The sequence below is a fragment of the Balaenoptera physalus genome, assembly GCF_965194825.1.
Source record: "Balaenoptera physalus genome assembly, chromosome: 16".
Taxonomy (NCBI): Eukaryota; Metazoa; Chordata; class Mammalia; order Artiodactyla; family Balaenopteridae; genus Balaenoptera; species Balaenoptera physalus.
Genome location: NC_138898.1, coordinates 30,652,126 through 30,672,281, shown reverse-complemented (window position 1 = coordinate 30,672,281; position 20,156 = coordinate 30,652,126). Strand labels below are relative to the sequence as shown.

Sequence of the window (20,156 nt, the reverse complement as noted above, 5' to 3'; positions counted from 1 at the left end):
ACTCCTTTACCACAGATATTACAAAGGCAAAACAATATTAATATTGTACATCTCATTTACTGCAAGTTACAGATTAGTGAATTTAGTTTCACTACAGACATTTCACCATCTTTGCAAGTATAAGACTAAAAAGCACTTCTTACCTGAATTTTGATGGGCCAGGTGAAATTACTGACATAAACAAAGAAAGTGATATTTGGGTGGTTGCGAAAATCAAACTTCTCATTAGAGAAACTATCTTTGTACTCCTTAATGTTTGTTTTTGAAACAACAGGCATCTCTTCTCCAGCCTGGGTTCCAGCTGTTAGGAAGAAAAGAATGAAATAAAGAGACTTTTTTTTGGGGACCGAATCTGCCCTCACTAATAATAATGACAATAGTTAGCATTTATTAAAAACTATGTTCCAGAAATGACCTTTAAGAGCTCAATTTCATTTAATTCTAACAACTATTATCCTCATTTACACATCAGAAAACTCAGGTTCAGGAAAATTAAGTAACTTGGCTCAGGTCACATAGCCAGGAAGTACAGTTGGGATTTGAAGCTGGGAGGGCTGATACACAAGCCTATACCCTTAACCCAAATGGCTTTACCAGGATCCCCTACAACTCCTCCCACAGAAACAGGCTACATGTGGCTTTGAAAATCCAGATACCACTAGAATCCTATTAACAAGCAATGGCATTCACTCTGCCCACAACACTTCCCTTGCTTTGCCCTGCCCCCTTAAACCTGTTTGGTAGTGCTCTAGATCCCCCATACCAGGGACACGGATTCTGCCCTCACTTTTTAACTAGCAGTGACTGCAAGTCTCAACAGCAGCAGGGAGGAAGGAGCTCTAGTGGTCACTCAGTCCCTTCTGCTACCAGCTACAACTGACTCTAAATCCCCCCAATCTGATATAAACCTATCCTATTCCCAGGCAGTCTTTCAACATTCCACATTGTCCCTCAGCCAGGAATTCTAGTGTTTATAAAGATTCATGAAATAGGCTTTTCCCATGTCTGAGTTAAATCCTGTGACTGAAGCCAGACTGGCTGGTCCTCATTGAGACTGTCATTGTAAATCAATCACATACTCAGGGATGCCACCTTTCTCCAAACAAAGGCTCTGATAATTCAGACTTTTTCTTAAAGGCCTCTCTTCACTGCAAGTTTCTGAACCTTTTCTGAATTCTACACAATCTTTTAAGATATGATGAACACAAAGTGATGTGCAAAGTAATGTTTTTATTTTGTTTCAGTCTAATTGATTGTGTTTTGACCAAAGAACAGTATTGTGATAGTAATAATGATGATGAAACATAATTACCATTTGATGAGAATATCCCATGTTTCTAGCACTTACACTGAGTACTTCATTTATTATCTCATTTAATCCTCAGAACATTCTACACGGCTGGGTGTTTTTATTACACCATTTCATACCTGCGGAAACTGGCTCAGAAAACAAGTAACAGGGAGAATTCAAATCTAGGTCCGCTGAGCTACATTCTTAACCACTACATCAGGGCCACCCTTTCTTTCTTTAGATTTTCTGCTCAGAAGATCTTTAGTAAATCACTGTAAGATAAACAAGACAGCAAAAGCTGTGCTCTTAGAGCTTTATTTAATTCCCAAAGTACATTTTCCCCTGTACCTACTAAAATCTCATTCTATTAAAAATGTTTCCATTTCTTGAAACTGAGTCAATTGCATTTTTCACTTCTGAAGCATGGATGGAGATGATGATGGCAGCGCCACAGCAGAGGCTGCAGCAATGGTATTAATGGTGGTAGTAGGGCAGGGGTCGTGAGCATGTACTGATCTTGATACCATGGCAGGCACTGACAGGTATAGCCAAATTTAATCTACAGTATAAGTATTATTACCTTCTCTTTAAGATGAATAACCCTAAGAGTCTAGAGAGAGATTTTAGACACTTGCTCAAGGTCTTCCAGCTAATAAGTGGCAAAAGTGGGTTTCAAACCCATCTGTCTGTCTCCAGAGCCCCTTTTCTCAACTCTTTCTCAATCAATTATCTCCACTTGGAAGGTCTTCTCTAGGTATGTCTTTACCTGAGAAGCTGGCAGCCCAGGTGATGTTGAGGTTGAAGTTTTTGGAGGCATTGATGAACATGTCCAAATCCCTATTTTGCTGATGAGATGTACAAATAATTAGAAAATGAATTATTGTAACAGTTTCCTCATTTTAAAAGAAAGCAGTAGTTAAATTTTACTACTCTCAACTTTCTTAATTACAAAAAGATATTTTAATGTCTTAAGAGAAACTCATGCTTATAGAATAGTTAGCAAAATTTCTAACCTTAACATAAGCAATATATCCAAAACAAATTTCATTTCCCTCCCCTAAAAGTATATGGGATTTAGGGACTTCCCTGGTGGCACAGTGGTTAAGACTTTGTGCTCCCAATGCAGGGGCCCCGTGTTCGATCCCTGGTCAGGGAACTAGATCCCACATGCATGCCGCAACTAAGAGTTCTCATGCCACAACTAAGGAGCCTGCCTGCTGCAACCAAGACCCAGTGCAACCAAATAAATAAATTAATTAGTTAAATTAAAAAAAAAGTATATGGGATTTAATGCTTTATCAAATGCCTAACTCCATGAAAAAGTATCTTTTAAAAAGACCCTCACCAGAGCACAGTGACTTACATCCTGTGACCTATGTTAGGGAATCAGCCTCTTAAGGATCCTCTGGGCAGCCCTTTCCAAATATCTGAAGAGTAAAACACTTGGTCAAGTGTCTCAATTTATACTAACTTATAAATCAAACCTATGTACTTCTGAACCCATATATTATATACAGTGTAAAGTTCTCCAAAATGGAAGTGGTTTTTAAGGAATAGCACATAAAGCTGAAATAAACTAAATTTAAAAACTTTTAATTGTCTTCACCCATGATTAAGAACATTTTTCTCTTACTAAAAATATTATTTCAAGAGAAATATGACAGAATATGTTTTATTACCTTTGAAAACTTTGTATACCACTTAGAGATACAGCAGTTTGAAGAGCTAGTTTAATTTATTGTGACTCTTGGTTTTAATGACTGAAAAAGGTATCTCTGAGGAATGTGTTGGGCCAGCTGGAAGAAGAGCACTGTCAGTTGTGTTGGGTAAATCATGATACTAATTTTTAGTTTTCCCTGAAATTTGGCTAATAAATCTCTTTCTTGGGGCCAAAAAATTGTTTTTCCAAATGAGTCAGATGTTGTGTTTTAAATTTTTGAATCCAATCCTGCTGAAATTCTTCACATTGAAAGATTTTTAAAACAGGTTAGAAAATTGAGATTTTAAAGAGCATTCTTTTGATAGTTTTTACAGCACAAAAATTATAACAATGGAAGCATTTCCAAACAGCTATTTCCAAAACGTGATCTCCAAACCAGAAGTTTCTCTCATAAAGCAGTTACCTTCTCATTTATTGATAAGGCCTCACCATCCTCTTAAAGGGACAGCTCAAGTGTTTATTTACTTATTTATTTATTTAGAGGCGTCACGGCATGTGGGATCTTAGTTCCCTGACCAAGGATCGAACCCGTGCCCCCTGCAGTTGGAAGCATGGAGTCCTAAACACTGGACCGCCAGGGAATTCCCTATTTTTTAATATTTGCTGGTAGCACATTACTAGCGATTACTTCTTTCCCTGGAAAGGATTAATAACCTTGAAATCTTGGTGCTTTTGTAAAAGACAGGACACATACATTGTGTAACTATTAAATATTCTGTCATAAGAGAAACAAGGCAGTAAATAAATTTCATGTGTGGTACTTTTGCTATAGCCTTATTCTAAAAAATTTAAAAAAAAATTCTGGTCAGTACAGCCACTGAAATGATATACCAACACAGTTTTTCCACAAAACATTTTCATTGAAAGTCATTTATTATTTTTACTTAAAAAGCTATTCACTCATGAGAATGTATCTTCTCTAGTACATCTCTTCTTAATTTTATCATTGAAGTGGAATACAAAAAACAAATCTTACTTTCATTTAATTGTAAACATCCCACACTGGACTTCATTTTACTACTGATTTATTTATTTCTTAAATTTAGCAGTGCTTGCTGATAACATCTGTTATCAAAGGAATACAATTTGGCTTATTATCATATTGTTTTCCATGTATTATTTGTTACATTTATTGTATTTTTGTAATGGTAAATGGCTTTGTGTATGTTGATGAAAAATAAGAAACCTCCAAGGAGGCTCCTAAATAATTTACCATCAGGTTTAGTAAAATTTCATTATGTACCAGAGGAGGTATTAAATGACTTTATATTTCACTGAAGAAATCATATAAGTGCATGTTCATACTCTAGATGCTTTACTTTTAAATGTCATGCTGTGTTGGCTCCCTTTTACCTCTAGGTAATACCTTATGGCAGGCTGGGGTTTACCATTAACAACAGTAGATATAAAAATACATTTCAAATAGTTACCTTAGTAATTTCAATTATTTCTGGCTGACTTCTTCACTGTTTTTACACCTCTTAATGAGGATAAGAACTCATTCTAGGAGCATAAGTGTCACCTCTGCCTTGCATCACTGGTATTAATTTCCATTCTGAGAGAGTAAATCTGGGTTCTGACACTGCCCCCCTAACAGGGAAGTTCCCCTTGCAGTCTCCTCTCCTTTCCTGTATGGGGCTGTGATGGGCTGATGGGCAAACCAAGTATGTGTGGAGTCAATGTCACTCTGTATATCAGATCATGGTAAATCTTAACAACATGGTAAATCTCACCTTTTAAATAGAAAGGAGATAAATGTAGATTCTAACATTTCTTTCCTGTACCTCTAAACATCATCCTGTGGACTCCACTCTGGAGACCGCTGCTAAGGCACTGCTTCTATCCATAGTGACCAAGAAAAAGTTCCACACAAATTCAAAACAAAGTAAGAAGACTTTTAAATCTTACTTCATCAGGTGTAGCCACAAAATTGATGGCTGTGTAATAGCGGTCATCTTCCTGGGATAGGCTAAAGGTGAACTGATAGTCAATAAGAAGAGTATCTATGGAAAGAAAGAAATATGTATTTAAAAACTGAAACGAAACAAAACAGAATAGGTCTCTAGAGATACAGATTGATTTTCTCACAAATATTCAACAGCCAGGAAAGCACTTTTGGCAAAGTCTGTGGGCAATGTCATTTTGTTTGAGTTAACCCACCAAAACCTCCTTGTATCATGACCCTGGTTGAGATTTTAGGCTCCAAGCTAACTTACCTACAAATATTAATAGAGCATCTATTTATGCTTAAAGATACAAAGCTATAAATTAATGGTATAAAAGAAACCAAGACTCCAAGTAAAAATGGTTGATTCCAGGTTTGGGGCAAGGAATATGTGCCTCAGTTATCTTATTCTAGAAAGCAAGAAAGCATTCAAAGACTAATGTAATGTAGCAAAAGAACATAGCTTGAAAAAGAGCCTACTGGCTAAAGATAGTATAATTTAATTCTAAGAAGTAATGTACAATTGAACAACCCGATTTAAAAATGGGCAAAGACTTAATAGATATTTCTCCAAAGAAGATATACAAATGGCCAATAAGCACATGAAAAGGTGCTCAACATCAATGATCATTAGGGAAATACAAATCAAAACCACAATGAGATAACACATCACCTGTAGTAGAATGGCTACCACCAAAAAAAGTGTTGGTGAGGATGTGGAGAAATTGGAATCCTTGTGCACTGCTGGTGGGAATGGTGCAGCTGCTGTGAAAAACAGTATGGCAGTTTCTCAAAAAATTAAAATAGAATTACCAAATGATCCAGCAATTCCACTTCTGAGTATATACCAAAAGAACTGGAAGTAGGATCCTGAAGGGCTATTTGTACAACCATGTTCATAGCAGCCAAAGAGATCATAGCCCAATGGTGGAAGCAAACCAAGTGTCCATCAACAGATGAATGGATAAACAAAATGTGGTATATACATTCAATGGAATATCACTCAGTCTTAAAGAGAAAGGAAATTCTGACACATGCTACAACATGAATGAACCTTGAGGACATTATGCTAAATGAAATAAATGTATCACAAAAAGACAAATACTGTACATTTCCACTTATATGAGGTACCTAGAATAGTCAAATTCATATAGACAAAGTAGAATGGTGGTTGTTAGAGGGTAGGGGAAGAGGGAAATGGGGAGTTGTTGGTAAGTTTATTTTTAACTGTTCAAAAAACTGCCAAATGATTTTCCAAAGTGGAAAACCATTTTATATTCCCACAAAAAATTTATAAGGGTTTCACTTTCTCCACATCATTGCTAAAACTTGGTATTGGCTTTTATTTTTCAAGACAGAGAAATATAAGGTACCAGATTACAAAAAATTAATTGATATGGTTTCAGGTTTCACTTTATAAACTAACCTTTAAGAAATGACCAGTTGCCTGGTTTTGATATGGTATCAAAGGATAATACCCAGTTACCTGAAAAGGTTATTAAAACACTCCATCCTTTTCTAACTATATGTCTGGTGGGGCCAGGTTTTTTTTGTGTGTACTTTAACCAAAGAGACATAGTGCAACAGATTGAATGCAGAAGCATATATGAGAATCCAGTTGTCTTCTATTAAGCCACTGTATTGGCTTTTGATTCTAGTCATTCTAGGGGTGTATCTCACTGTGTTTTTTTCGGCTCCGTTGGGTCTTTGTTGCCGCGTGCGGGCTTTCTCTAGTTGTGGCTAGTGGGGGCTACTCTTCGTTGCGGTGCATGGGCTTCTCATTGCGGTGGCTTCTTTTGTTGCAGAGCACGGGCTCTAGGCAGGCGGGCTTCAGTAGCTGTGGTGCGTGAGCTCAGTAGTTGTGGCTCATGGGCTCTAGAGCACAGGCTCAGTAGTTGTGGCACATGGGCTTAGCTGCTCTGCGGCATGTAGGATCTTCCCGGACCAGGGCTCGAACCCGTGTCCCCTGCATTGGCAGGTGGATTCTTAACCGCTGCACCACCAGGAAAGCCCCCTCATTGTGGTTTTAATACACATATCCCAAATGTCTAACAATGTTACACATTTCTTCATGTGCTTATTGGCAATTCGTCTATCTTCTTTGGTGAAATGTCTATTCAAATCTTTGTTTTTAACTGAAATTGTCCCCTTATCCAGTTGTAAGAGTTCTTTATATATTCTGAATATAAACTCTTAATCAAAGATACGCTTTGTAAACATTTTCCTTAGTCTGTAGCTTGTTTTTTACTTTTTTTAAAATTAATTAATTAATTTATTTTTGGCTGCGTTGGGTCTTCATGGCTGCGCGTGAGCTTTCTCTAGTTGTGGTGAGTGGGGCCTCCTCTTCCTTGCAGTGTGTGGGCTTCTCATTGTGGTGGCTTCTCTTGTTGTGGAGCATGGGCTCTAGGCGTGTGTGCTTCAGTAGTTGTGGCATGCAGGCTCAGCAGTTGTGGCTCGCGGGGTCTAGAGCACAGGCTCAGTAGTTGTGGCGCACGGGCTTAGTTGCTCTGTGGCATGTGGGATCTTCCTGGACCAGGGATTGAACCCGTGTCCCCTGAATTGACAGGTGGATTCTTAACCACTGCGCCACCAGGGAAGTCCCTTTTTACTTTTTAAACAGTATTTTTTAAAAACACAAGTTTTAAATTTTGATAAGTCCTAATAAACGAGTTTTTCTTTTATGAATTGTGCTTTTTGAATCACATCTAAGGACCTTTTCCCATATACAAGGTCATGAAGTTTTTCTCTTGTTTTTTTCTAGAAAAACACATTTATAGGTTCTAGCTGGACATGAATTTTGAGGGGACATTATTTAACCCAGAAAAGCCAGTATATAATTATAGCAGAATGTGAAAACATTAGCTCATTTTCCTCTGGTTCCATAATCTGACCTAGTATGTGGATTCTCCTACAAGAAGAAAATGCATTTACCCATAAGGACCTGGTCACCTTGCCAGATTTACCATTCACTGTAAGTCAGTCACTAGATATTTTATTTTACATATTAGTTCCTAGAGAGGTGGTTAACACAAATCAGTTTCAGAGAGGATAACTTCAACTATGTTTTAAGAATTCTGTTTTTGATCGATCCTAAAATATGACATACAATGACCCCAACCAGATAATGGCAAATGAAATAAGGTTTCAAGAGAACGTAAATCAGGAAAGCCAGAGACGTGTATCTCTGTACTCTTCCCTGATATTTGCTATGGACATACTGATATAAACCACAACCAGAATTAAAGCAGCTTAAAATAGTATTTACATATGTATTAAATTTAATAGAATGTAACACATCAAATTAGGCGACACTTCTATGGGTGGTTACTATATTCCTATAGCACTTATCATTCTCAAACCATGTTAAAGAAAATAATGTTTTACTGAACTACTTTGCTTCTAGACAAATGAGAACTGCAAAAACACTTACAATAACATGTTCCTTTGAGAGGGTTTCCTTGGTATCGATTTTCTACTTCACATCTGGGGGAAAAAAATGAAAAAAATGAAGATTATTTTCTGTTGTTACTTAGAATCTACATTCACTTTAAAATCAAGTAGATCTTTTTATATAAACTACCAGTTTTTTTTGTTTTTAAAATTTATTTATTTATTTATTTATTTTTGGCTGTGTTGGGTCTTCGTTTCTGTGCGAAGGCTTTCTCTAGTTGCAGCGAGCGGGGGCCACTCTTCATCGCGGTGCGTGGGCCTCTCACTAACGCGGCCTCTCTTTGTTGCGGAGCATAGGCTCCAGACGCGCAGGCTCAGTAGTTGTGGTTCACGGGCCCAGTTACTCCGTGGCATGTGGGATCTTCCCAGACCAGGGCTCGAACCCGTGTCCCCTGCATTGGCAGGCAGATTCTCAACCACTGCACCACCAGGGAAGCCCAAACTACCAGTTTTTGAGTCAGTATAATTACATTCTTCACTGTTACTCAAATCAGATGGACTAACAAGACTTTGCATTCATTTTCAATGCTGACTGCCCAGCAGTTCACACCACCACCAACTGATAAACACTTGCCAAAGCACATGAGATAAATTCAAATAAAATAAAATTTAGATCCTATTTATTATCATGAAAAACACATGTTCACTTTTGTATGGACTAAACAGTCTTCTAAAAGTGCAGTTAAATCAGTTTTCAAATTGATTTACCTGTGGTTAGTTGCTAATAAAGTAGTAAGTTTTTATCCATTTTGGAATGTGTGGGTGTAGATGAGACTGTGGCAAAGGCAAACTGTTTAGATAAGATTATGCCACAAGATGTAAATGGTGGCTAAGTGGAAGAACGGCTATCTTACATGTGTTTTTCTCCTAGGGCCATCTAGCTGTCTGTTTTTATTACTGCAATAAAATCAGAGCTGTTATTGAAAAAAAATAAAAACATTTTTCATATATTCATTTTTCACTTTTCCTGGATAAAATGAACCTGTTCTTTAAATACAAGTGAGAGAAGGCTAAAAACCAAGAATCACTTAAAAAACAAAACACAAAAAACAACCCTTGGACATGGTTCATCAGTCTGGAGAAAAAAATAAGTTCTAGTAAAAAAGAATTATTAATTTCCTCATAAATATCATCTATGAACATCAGTAAAACCCAGGCTCCCACTTTACAAAGTGATTCAGGCAGGCACAATAGCTATGAACTGTGAGGAAAGGAGGGGAAAGCTTGGGTGAAGCACTTTTGCCAGATAAATAATACAAGGATGTTGTGTCTTTTTATCTAGAGTGATTATCAGCACTTGTTTATATTTAAAATTTCCTAAAGAGAAAGTCTTTCACTAGATCTACACTTCATTTCTTTGTTGTATACCATTAACTGAAGGCAGGGGTTATTAATTTTGCTCTATTACATTTTTCTATTTACAGGAGCCTAGATTTAAAAATTAAATTGAGAGCTTATTTTATGAGGTTTTCTGGTGAGGCAGAGAGACCCTGGGGAACAATCTCTCTTGTTTCAACTCACCAGGACACTAAAAACAATTACCACTAGCCTCACTATTGATAGATGGGGAAAATGAGGCTTAACACAGTTAAGTGATTTGCCTCAACAGCACCCTACTCAGTGGAGGCACAGCCAGGGCTGAATCCCCACATCTGCCTGATGCTGTTTGCATCCTCATGGATGGGAACCCCAAACTCTTCCCCGGAAAATGTTTGACATACTTCACCAAGGAAAATGCTAGAACAGGGAGGGTGTGTTAAAGGCAAGATGACCTCTCTATTAGACAACCAAAATGCCAAATAAAATACTGTCCTGGAATACCAGCTCTTCTAACTCTATCTTTTAGGAAAATCTCCTGATATGACAAAAATCAAGTTGTTAGTGAAGTTAAAAGACTAATCCAAGTCAGCAAGCAAGGAACTGTCAGTGTCACTCAAACATAAAATTGTGATTTAAAGAGCCATTAAGGAATTACTGCTAAACTGACAACCTTCCCAGTATGGAGGGTGACTAAATTACACCTATCTGAAGGAGAAAGGGCAAAACTTCAAGTCAATCAACTTGGGATCCCTCAGAGCCCACGGCAACAAGGCCCAGAGAAAAGGGTGGCTCTTGGGGTTCAGGCAGTTTCACAGCCCCTTGGCCCTCCCTGATGAGGTATGGCCTGTGGCAGGAGTCCCAGGAGTGTGGTACTCACAGCTGGCACTCGTCCCCCTTGACACCCTTGGTGGTGCAGAAGCACTTGCCCGTGTTGGTATTGCACAGCGACGCGTGCCCATTGCACTTGCATGCTGGGGAGAAGGAAAAGGAAAGTGGGTGGTCACAACTGGCTTAAAAGATTACCACTATTAGAGACTTTTCCTAAAACAAATAATATTATCTCAACTGGATTCAACAGGAAAGCCAGGTAAAATAAATGCATTCATTTAAGGGGTACAATTCTTGTTTTTTAGCTAGTGATTTATCTCAAATAATGTCAAGGCAACATTAAAGAAGCCAAAGTCACAGGCCAGGAGGAAAGAGAAATGTCAGTGTCTGCTGCCAATCTGAGGTCATCCCTCTGCAACAGACTTTGCAATAGACTTTGCAAAGATCTTTGCAATAGACTCCGTTTTTCACTATCACCATTCTCTCATTCACTCAATAAACATTTCTGAAGCATCTCCAGTGTGGCACACAGACACAGTCCCTGTCCTCATAGAGACCTCTGAACGATGACTGCCCTCTGGGGGGAGGGTTGGTCTGGCTAAGCTCTGCCTTAGCTGAGGAGACTTCTCCACAATGGCCACGCTTCTGAGGCAGGATTCCAATGGCAGGTCAGTGTTTCAGCGGCCCTCTAGGATTCACACCCTTGCCTGCCTTCTTCTTCCTTAACAGCAAATGACTTGTCATCTCCCTCCTCTAGCCACTAACACATCTCCACCTTCTTTCATCCAACACATAAGTGTGAGCTATGACAAACTTTATACTCCAGGTGAAATAAATGAATCCTTTTGCTCAATACCTTTTCACTCTACAAACTTTTTCTGTGAATAAATTAAAAGTATTAGGCTGGAGATAGGTGTACTTTTAAAGGAAATCCGGTGGAGAAAAAAAATCCAAAGAAACCTATGAATAGAATAGTGCAGTGGCGAAGAAAATTTATGCTGGAGTGAGAAACACTAGGGTTCAACTCGGGGCTCTACTGAGGATGGAGAGAGGTGCAGTGTGCTAACAAAAGCAAAGGCCTAAAGTTCAGTTTGCCTGGGTTTGAATTCAGGTCCCTCCACTTAGCTCCCTTTCTAAGTCAGCCTCCTCATCCATGTGACAGGGATAATAACAGTGCCTATCCCATAGGGTTTTGGGGAGGATTAAATGAGATAATACATGAATAAAACACAGTAAGCATTCAAAAACTCATCGCTGTTATCCATAGCTTAAGGACTATACAATTCTAAGAAGAAAACATTAAAGACGTGGTGTCACTCACAGTATTTTTTTTTTTTTTTCTTTTGGGCCCATCACCACCTGCTCATCTTTGAAGGTGAAGCACAGGCAGTGTTTTTCTTTTCTTTTTTAAAATTAATTAATTTATTTATTTATTTATTTTTGGCTGTGTTGGGTCTTCGTTTCTGTGCGAGGGCTTTCTCTAGTTGCGGCAAGCGGGGGCCACTCTTCATCGCAGTGCGCGGGCCTCTCACTATCGTGGCCTCTCTTGTTGCGAAGCACAGGCTCCAGACGCACAGGCTCAGTACTTGTGGCTCACGGGCCTAGTAGCTCCGCGGCATGTGGGATCTTCCCAGACCAGGGCTCGAACCCGTGTCCCCTGCATTGGCAGGCAGATTCTCAACCACTGCGCCACCAGGGAAGCCCACTCACAGTATTTTTAAATCATGCTTTCTATTATGGATTGTGACTCTAAAAAATAAAGCTAGCTCTGAGTTCTGAACAACTGTACTCAGGCCTCACAGATGCCACAGAGGAGAATGTAATTTTTCTAAGATGAGAGCTGAAGATATGGGGATGATGGCACCCTCACAGTGGCACAACCAGGCCCAACAGCTAAAGTCACACATCCTGGATATGGTTCTCAGCATGGCCAAATCTCACACTGAGACCTTGGGCAGACTACTTGATCCTGAGGATAATAAAAGCAGCACTGTCTCAGGTAGCTACCAGCACAATGCCTTATATATACTCACCACTCAATAATGTCAAGTACTCTGATTTCTGTCTAATGGATGAAATCTATTCACAAAGAGTGAAAAAATAGTTTTACTTAATACCTTTTAATCTGAGCAAGAAATTTTACTTAAGAGTGGTGAGAAAGGACATCAGAAGAGTAATAATAATTGCTCACATCTACCTGTTATGTCCTGCTGACTGCTTTCATTTCAACAACCACTCTACTATCCCCATTTTACAGATGAAGCAACTAAACCCCAGGGAGGTTCCAATAGGACACTAACTCTCTTCTGGATGCTCTGGGGTCAGATCCTCAAGAGCCATGCTAAGGAGTTTGGAGGTGGGATATGGCAAGTAGGTAGAGATTTTCCTTTCTTATTTATTTTCCTACTAAGACCTGACGGGTCTTTCCACTATAAACTAGAACAAACCAAAAAGTAGTTTATTGGTATCACTTGTCATTTTAAAAAATATAATTTGTGTACTAACAATAAAGTACCCTATTGCTTACAGGAATCTATTTGACATGTATGGGGAAACATGGGACTACTTAAATCTTTAAAAATAGTAGAAGTACTGAGGAGTCCAGCTCCTGGTTAAAAACCTACATGTGATTTTTGAGGCCGAACCATAGACAATGACAAAGGCTTTCCCTGGTGGGCCGTACCAGGAAAGCTGCCCTCCCCACACCAGCCTGGGTGGAAGTCTCTGAGGGGGGTTGAGTCAAGGTCTCAGGTCACCTGGCCGGCCACTCTTTTTCACATATTTGCATTCCTAGCTCAGGCACCTTCATTCCTAGGTCTCTTTATCTGAGGCCTTGGGCAGAGGTCTTCTTCAGTCACCTCTGCTGAGCTTCCATATGGAGGAGGAGGGGAACCTCAAAGAGGCTTTACCTACTCTCAGTCTCAGGTACTTTTCCACTCTTAGTCCTTCCCCTTCACCCTCCCTCCCGACCCCAGGGTCCATAAAAGGCTTTTTGCTGGGCCTTTTTGTTCAGGGCTCCCTCAACAACGAGTTGACCCCCAAGCCTATGCTGATCCACTTGACGCTCAACCAGCACACCATTCCAGGAGGGAAAGTGGAACAAGGGGAGTCAGTGCTTTCTCCAGTTTAAGCCTCTTGCTTATACCATCACAGTAAGTGATTAAAGGCTTAACTCCTTCATTTTTTTCTTTTTAATATTTATTTATTTGGCTGCGCCGGGTCTTAGTTGTGGCATGCAGGATCCTTGTTGCCGCACAGGGGATCTTTAGTTGTGGCATGCAGGCTCATAGTTGCGGCATGTGGGATCTAGTTCCCTAACCAAGGATCGAACCCGGGCCCCTTGCATTGAGCGTGCAGTCTTAACCACTGGACCACCAGGGAAGTCCTTCATTTTTGACTAGTTGCTTTAATGGCTACTCTGACACTAGGCAGCTCTGCTCTCTCTCCTCCAGCTCAGCTGAGCTCCTGACAAGTATAACTTAAGAAATGCAATATCTGAAACCAAGTGGCTTTTTTCCTCCAAGATATACAAGTCAAACAGACGCATTATGTGCCACCTGGTTTGCAATCAGTAACCCTGAAAAATTTGACTTACGTTGACATTTTCCCCCATTGGTCGGATCACCATAGAAGCCAGATATGCAGGTCTCACAATGCTTGCCCGTGGTCAGGTTCTCACACTTCTCACAGATACTCTGATTAATGCATTTGCTGTGGCCATTGCACTGGCAAGCTGAAAGAAAGAATTTTAAGGGGCTTTTCCTATGGTACAGCTGGGTGGAGTACGTTCCACAAGATTTATTTGCAATGATCTAAGTTCCTTATTGCTTCTAAATAATCATCAAAACTACTAAAAACTAGTTTGAGAAATAAGATCAAAACATCAAAAAAGAGCTAGTTCAGGAAAATCAGAAATATACCACAGCAAGGTGAAAGTCCAGAGCCATTAAAAAAAAAGTTTTTGTTGTTATTCATTGTAAAAATAATATATGCTCATGATAGTAAATTTGAAAAATACAAGGAAAGGGAAAAAAAAAATCATATACAATTTCACCACCCAGAGATCACTGTCCACATTTGGATCTTTCTTTCCAGTATTTTTTTCTATACAGTTTTACACAGTTGTGGTCATATTAATATTCAATTTTGATTTTTTAAAATGTAGATCACAATTATTTTACCACATTATTTTATCTATCATAAACAAAACTTTAAATGGCAGAATGATTTCTATGAAGCCAAACAGTCACTTAACCATTACATTTTGATATTTAGTTTGCTTTCAATTTTTCATTTTTAGAAAAATAACCATGTTTATATGTAAACATTTCTATAAGTGGAATTACTGATTCCTGATGCATACAGGAGTTTACAACTAGAAAGGCATATGAGGCCTAGACCTCTCAGGGCTGCTCAGGACAGTTGTGCACTGCATACTTCAGGTGGGGTCACTCATGTAGTGCACAACCTGTAAGCAGACCTGTCTTTTTTTCTCCTTAGCTCTATTGAGATGTAACTGACATATAACATTGTGTAAATCTAAAGTGCACATTTAAAGTATACAATGTGTTGATTTGATACACTTACTGCAAAATGATGACCACCATAGCTATACTTAACACCTGCATCATGTCACATAATTACCATTTCTTTTTTGTGGTGAAACATTTAAGATCTGCTCTTTTACAGATCTGTCTTGGTTGATCAATGTCATACAGTCTCCACCTTGACAACTTTCCATGGCCTTGCACCTGTTCTGTTTACCCACCTGCTTTCTACCCCATCCCTGTAGGTATTTGAGTTGTTTTAAATATACTGCAACTGAAGAACTTAAAAATGACTACATCAAATATTCCACCAAAATTGCTTAAGATCTGTGGACTATACATGTTTTTCCTGTGAAGATGAGCAACTGTGCACATAGCAAAAGGGCAAAGCACAACACCAGAAAAATGTAATACCTAAAATCATTTACCAAAATATCTGTATTGTGGTTCAAGATAAAAAGATTGAACAAATGCTTCTCTCTCTCTTCCTCTTCAAGATCTCACTGAAATTATAGAAGAAATGTAAAAACAAGGGTTTGGGATAAGAGGAAAAGGTGCTATGAGAAGTACTGAGAGATACTTCTGAAGCACTGAATTTCTAGCCAGAACGCCCCAAGTGGGGAGGCACGTGGCACAACCATGAACATGCCAAATGCATCCACACACCTGGTCCGTTGCTCCTTCCTTCCTCCACTGTGGAAGGAATGCAGACCATTCAACAACAGCCAGAGCAGACCAGAGCTGGAGAGCCCTGGTACTAGCTAGCCAGCCTCTCCCTTAGGACATCACATCACACCTTCATGACACCTCAGTTCACCCAGTACTCATAAGCGTAGACATTCAGTTATAAATACAAATCAACCTTGAGGAATCACTAGTATGAGAAAATCATCAACCTAAAAGCACCACCTAGATAAACACACGGAATGACTAACTCTGAAGGAAGGATTAATGCAAGAAACTTAAGAGAACGAAAAATACTAATTTTAGCAAATTCAAGGAGGCTTCAGAGATCATTGCATTCATAAAATAAGAAAGCAAGCTCTGGAAGAAACCCTCACAATATTTAGAGACCTTGCAAAATGAAAAGGATAAAACAAAATCAGACACAAAACAAAAACCCTTCAATAGATTAAACAGGAGAACACATATAGCCAAAAAGCTACTTGCCAGAAAATAACAGGAACAGCTGTATGCCAACAAATTTGATCACTTAGATGAAACAGAAAAATTCCTATAAAATACAGGTTACCCAAACTGACTCAAGCAGAAATAGAAAAGCTGCCTGTATTATACTTTACTTACCTATACTAAGAGACTGAATGAATAATCAAAACTCTTCCCACAAAGAAAAATCCAAGCCCAGATGGCTTCACTGGTGAATTCTACCAGTACTTAAAGAAGAATTAATACTAATACTTTTGCAAACTCTTTCAGTAAATACAAGAGGAGGGAATACTTCCCTACTCACTCTATGAAGCCAGTACTATCCTGGTACCAAAGTCAGACAGTCATCACAAGAAAGAAAACTATAGAACAGACCTATATCTCTCATGAAAACAGACACAAAATACCCAACTAGCAAACTAAATCCAGCAACACTGTAAAAAGGATTATGCATCATGAGCAAATGGGCTTTATCCCAGGAATGAATGACTGGTTTAATATCCTTAAATCAATTAGTATAACATAATATTAATAAACTAAAGAACAAAACCACATCATCATTGTGATACAGAAAAAGCATTTGACAGAATCCAGCACCCAATCATGACAAAAGCCCTCAAAAGTCTAGGAATAGAAGGAAAATTTCTCAACCTGATAAAGGACAAGTATGAAAAAACTAAGGCCAACATCATACGTAATGGAAAAAGACTGAATTCTTTCCCTCTAAGATCAGGAACAAGAAAATGATGTCCACTCTCACCACTTTTATTCAACATTGTACTGGAATTTCTAGCCAGGCCAATTAGCCCCCCAAAATTTTTTTTTAAAAAGGTATCCAGATAGGAAAGACAGTAGAACTGTCTTTCTTAGTAAACAACACAACCCTGTATATAGAAAACCCTAATCCACTAAAAAACTAGTAGAAATAATGAGTTTAGCAAGGTTGCACGATACAAGATTAACATACAAAATCAACTGTATTTCTACATATTAACAATGAACAATCAGAAAACGAAATTAAGATAATTCCATTCACAATACCATGAAGAAGAATAAAATACTTTGTATAGTAAATTTAACAAAATAAGCATAAGATATATACATTGAAAACTTTATAAAACATTGCTGAAAGAAAATTAAAAACTAAAGAAATAGAAAGACATTCCAGGTTCATAAACTAAAAGGCTTAATATTGTTTAAGATGGTAATATACCCCCAGTTGGTCTACAGATTCAATGCAATCTCTATCAAATGTCAGCTGGCTTTCTGTTGATGTTACTGAAACTGACAAGTTCATCCTAAAATTCATATGGAAATTCAAAGAACCCAGAACAGCCATGACAATCTAGAAAAATAAGAACAAAGTTGGAGGACTCAGACTTCCCAATTTCAAAACTTACTACAAAGCTACAGAAATCAAGAGTGTGATACCAGCATAAGGACAGACATACAGGTCAATGCAATAGAAATGAGAGTCCAGAAATAAGTTCTTACATTCAACTGATTTTCAACAAATGTGCTCCCAAAATTCAATAGTAAAAAAATAGTCTTTTCAACAAATGGTGCAGGGACAACTGGTTAACTACATGCAAAAAGATAAATTTGGACCCCTACCTCACACCATATACAAAAATTAACTCAAAATGAATTACGGACCTAAATACAAAGAGATAAATCTATGTAACCTTAAAGAGAAAACACAGGAGTAATTGCGATTTTTGGGTTAGTTAGGCACTGACTTCTTAGATACAATACCAAAAGCACATGGGAAAAACGAAATCTTTTGTATTTCAAAAGATACCATAAGAAAGTAAAAAGAAACCCATGGAATGGGAGAAAATATTTGCAAACTGTATAACCAATAAGGGACTTGTATCTAGATTCATAAAGAACTCTTATACGTCAACAGTAAAAAGATACTGCAATTTAAAACTGGGCAAAGAATTTGAATAGACAGTTCTCCAAACACATACAAATGGCCAATAGGATGCTCAACTTCATTAGTCATTAGGGAAATGCAAGTCAAAACCACAGTGAGATACCATTTCTCATATACTAGAACAGCTACAATCAAACAGACAGACACAAGTATTGATAAGGATGTGGAGAAATCTGAACCTTTCTACACTGCTAGTGAGAATGAAAAATGGTACAGCTACTTTGGAAAACTTTGTGCCCATTATTCCCCATTTCTGCCCCCGGCCCTAAGCAACCAATAATCTACTTTTTGTCTCTATATATTTGCCCTTTTTTGGACATTCCATATAAGTGATATCATATAATATATAGCCTTTGTATCTGACTGCTTTTGCACAGCATATTTTCGAGGTTCATTCATGTTGTAGAATATATCAGTACTTTATATTCCTTTTTATTGTCAAATAGTATTCCATTGTATGAATGTACCACATTTTGTTTATCCACTCGCTGGCTGACAGACATCTGGGTTGTTGCCACTTTTGTCTATTATGAATAATACTTCTATGAGCACTCAGTACACGTTTTTTTTTTTTTAATAAATTTATCTATTTATTTATTTTTATTTTTGGCTGCGTTGGGTCTATGTTGCTGCGCGCGGGCTCTTCTCTAGTTGTGGCGAGCGGGGGCTACTCTTTCTTGCGGTGAGCAGGCTTCTCACTGCAGTGGTTCTCTTGTTGCGGAGCACGGGCTTCAGTAGTTGTGGCTTGTGGGCTCTAAAGCGCAGACTCAGCAGTTGTGGCGCACCAGCTTAGCTGCTCTGTGGCATGTGGGATCTTCCCGGACCAGGGCTTGAACCCGTGTTTCCTGCATTGGCAGGCGGATTCTCAACCACTGCACCACCAGGGAAGCCCCTCAGTACAAGTTCTTGTGTGGACATATATTTTCAATTCTCTTGGGTATATACTGGGCTATATGATGGATCTATGTTTAACTTTTTGAGGAACTGCCAAATTGTTTTCCAACGTGGCTACAGCATTTTACATTCCTACCAACAATTAATGAGAATTCCAGTTTCCTGAATGATGTTGAGTATCTTTTCATGTGCTTATTTGAGTTTAAAGAGTTCTTTATGTATTCTGGACATTAGCTTCTTATCAGACATATAATTTGTAAATATTTTCCTATATCCTGTGTATTTTCATTTTACCTGATATATTCTTGATATTAGTGGAAAAGCACAGATTTAACTATTTCATTAATTAAACCACTAGTAGATTAGAAATGCAACTGTAGATCCTCCAAAATCTTAGGTAAAAAGGAACAAAGAGAATTTAATCCAGTTTTGTAGATAAAAAGCTGGTTTCTCATTTTATTTTGCATTTTCCTGCTCTACTTCCTTTTCTGAGAATGACTTTATATCCTTTTGATAGGAAGAGAATAAAGGGACAAAGTAGGTGATTAAACAGTTAATCCCACTAGGGGATTGTAAGTAGAAAAAAATATGGGAGACCCCTGTAAGTTAATGATCACTCAAGAAAGCAGGTTTGCTTAACCACAAAACTAAGCAGGCCTGCTTAGCAACAAAACCATGCAACAGAAGCATGAGACATGCCCCAAAACAATAAAACAATGGTGGCATGAGACCCACATCCTGCCCAGTGAGCTCAGTAAGTTAATGACCCCTAGGACATGCTCTCTGCACGCATAAAAAACAATAATTTATGGAAGGGTGACATTGAAAGTGAAAGACCCTTATTGTACTGAAACCTAAAATAATTTTTCCATAATGTCGTGACAGTCCTGGCTTGACCATGCAGGGACAAGAAAACTCCCCTGCCCAACCTGGAGGAGGAGCTTATGATGGAAGCCTGATGTCTACTCAAGAATGAGGAAGAAGGTGGTCTTTTCCCCCACCCCATTTTTCCTTTGATCATAAAGCTGTAGCCCACTAAGTTCTCGGAGTGCGGC

General features: G+C 38.5%; 1 protein-coding gene across 8 annotated transcripts in view; it reads right to left on the bottom strand.

Annotated features, from left to right (window-relative positions):
- Positions 1-20,156, bottom strand: part of ATRN (attractin) — a 162,104-nt gene that overhangs the window by 53,658 nt on the left and 88,290 nt on the right. For all 8 annotated transcript variants that reach the window (XM_082428903.1, XM_082428896.1, XM_082428897.1 and 5 more), the window contains 6 exons: positions 14,150-14,287; positions 10,604-10,697; positions 8,387-8,439; positions 4,920-5,014; positions 2,058-2,136; positions 144-301 (listed from right to left, as the gene is read on the bottom strand). In XM_082428903.1, the coding sequence (XP_082285029.1) occupies positions 144-301; positions 2,058-2,136; positions 4,920-5,014; positions 8,387-8,439; positions 10,604-10,697; positions 14,150-14,287 (617 nt within the window). The remainder of the gene's footprint in view (positions 1-143; positions 302-2,057; positions 2,137-4,919; positions 5,015-8,386; positions 8,440-10,603; positions 10,698-14,149; positions 14,288-20,156) is intronic.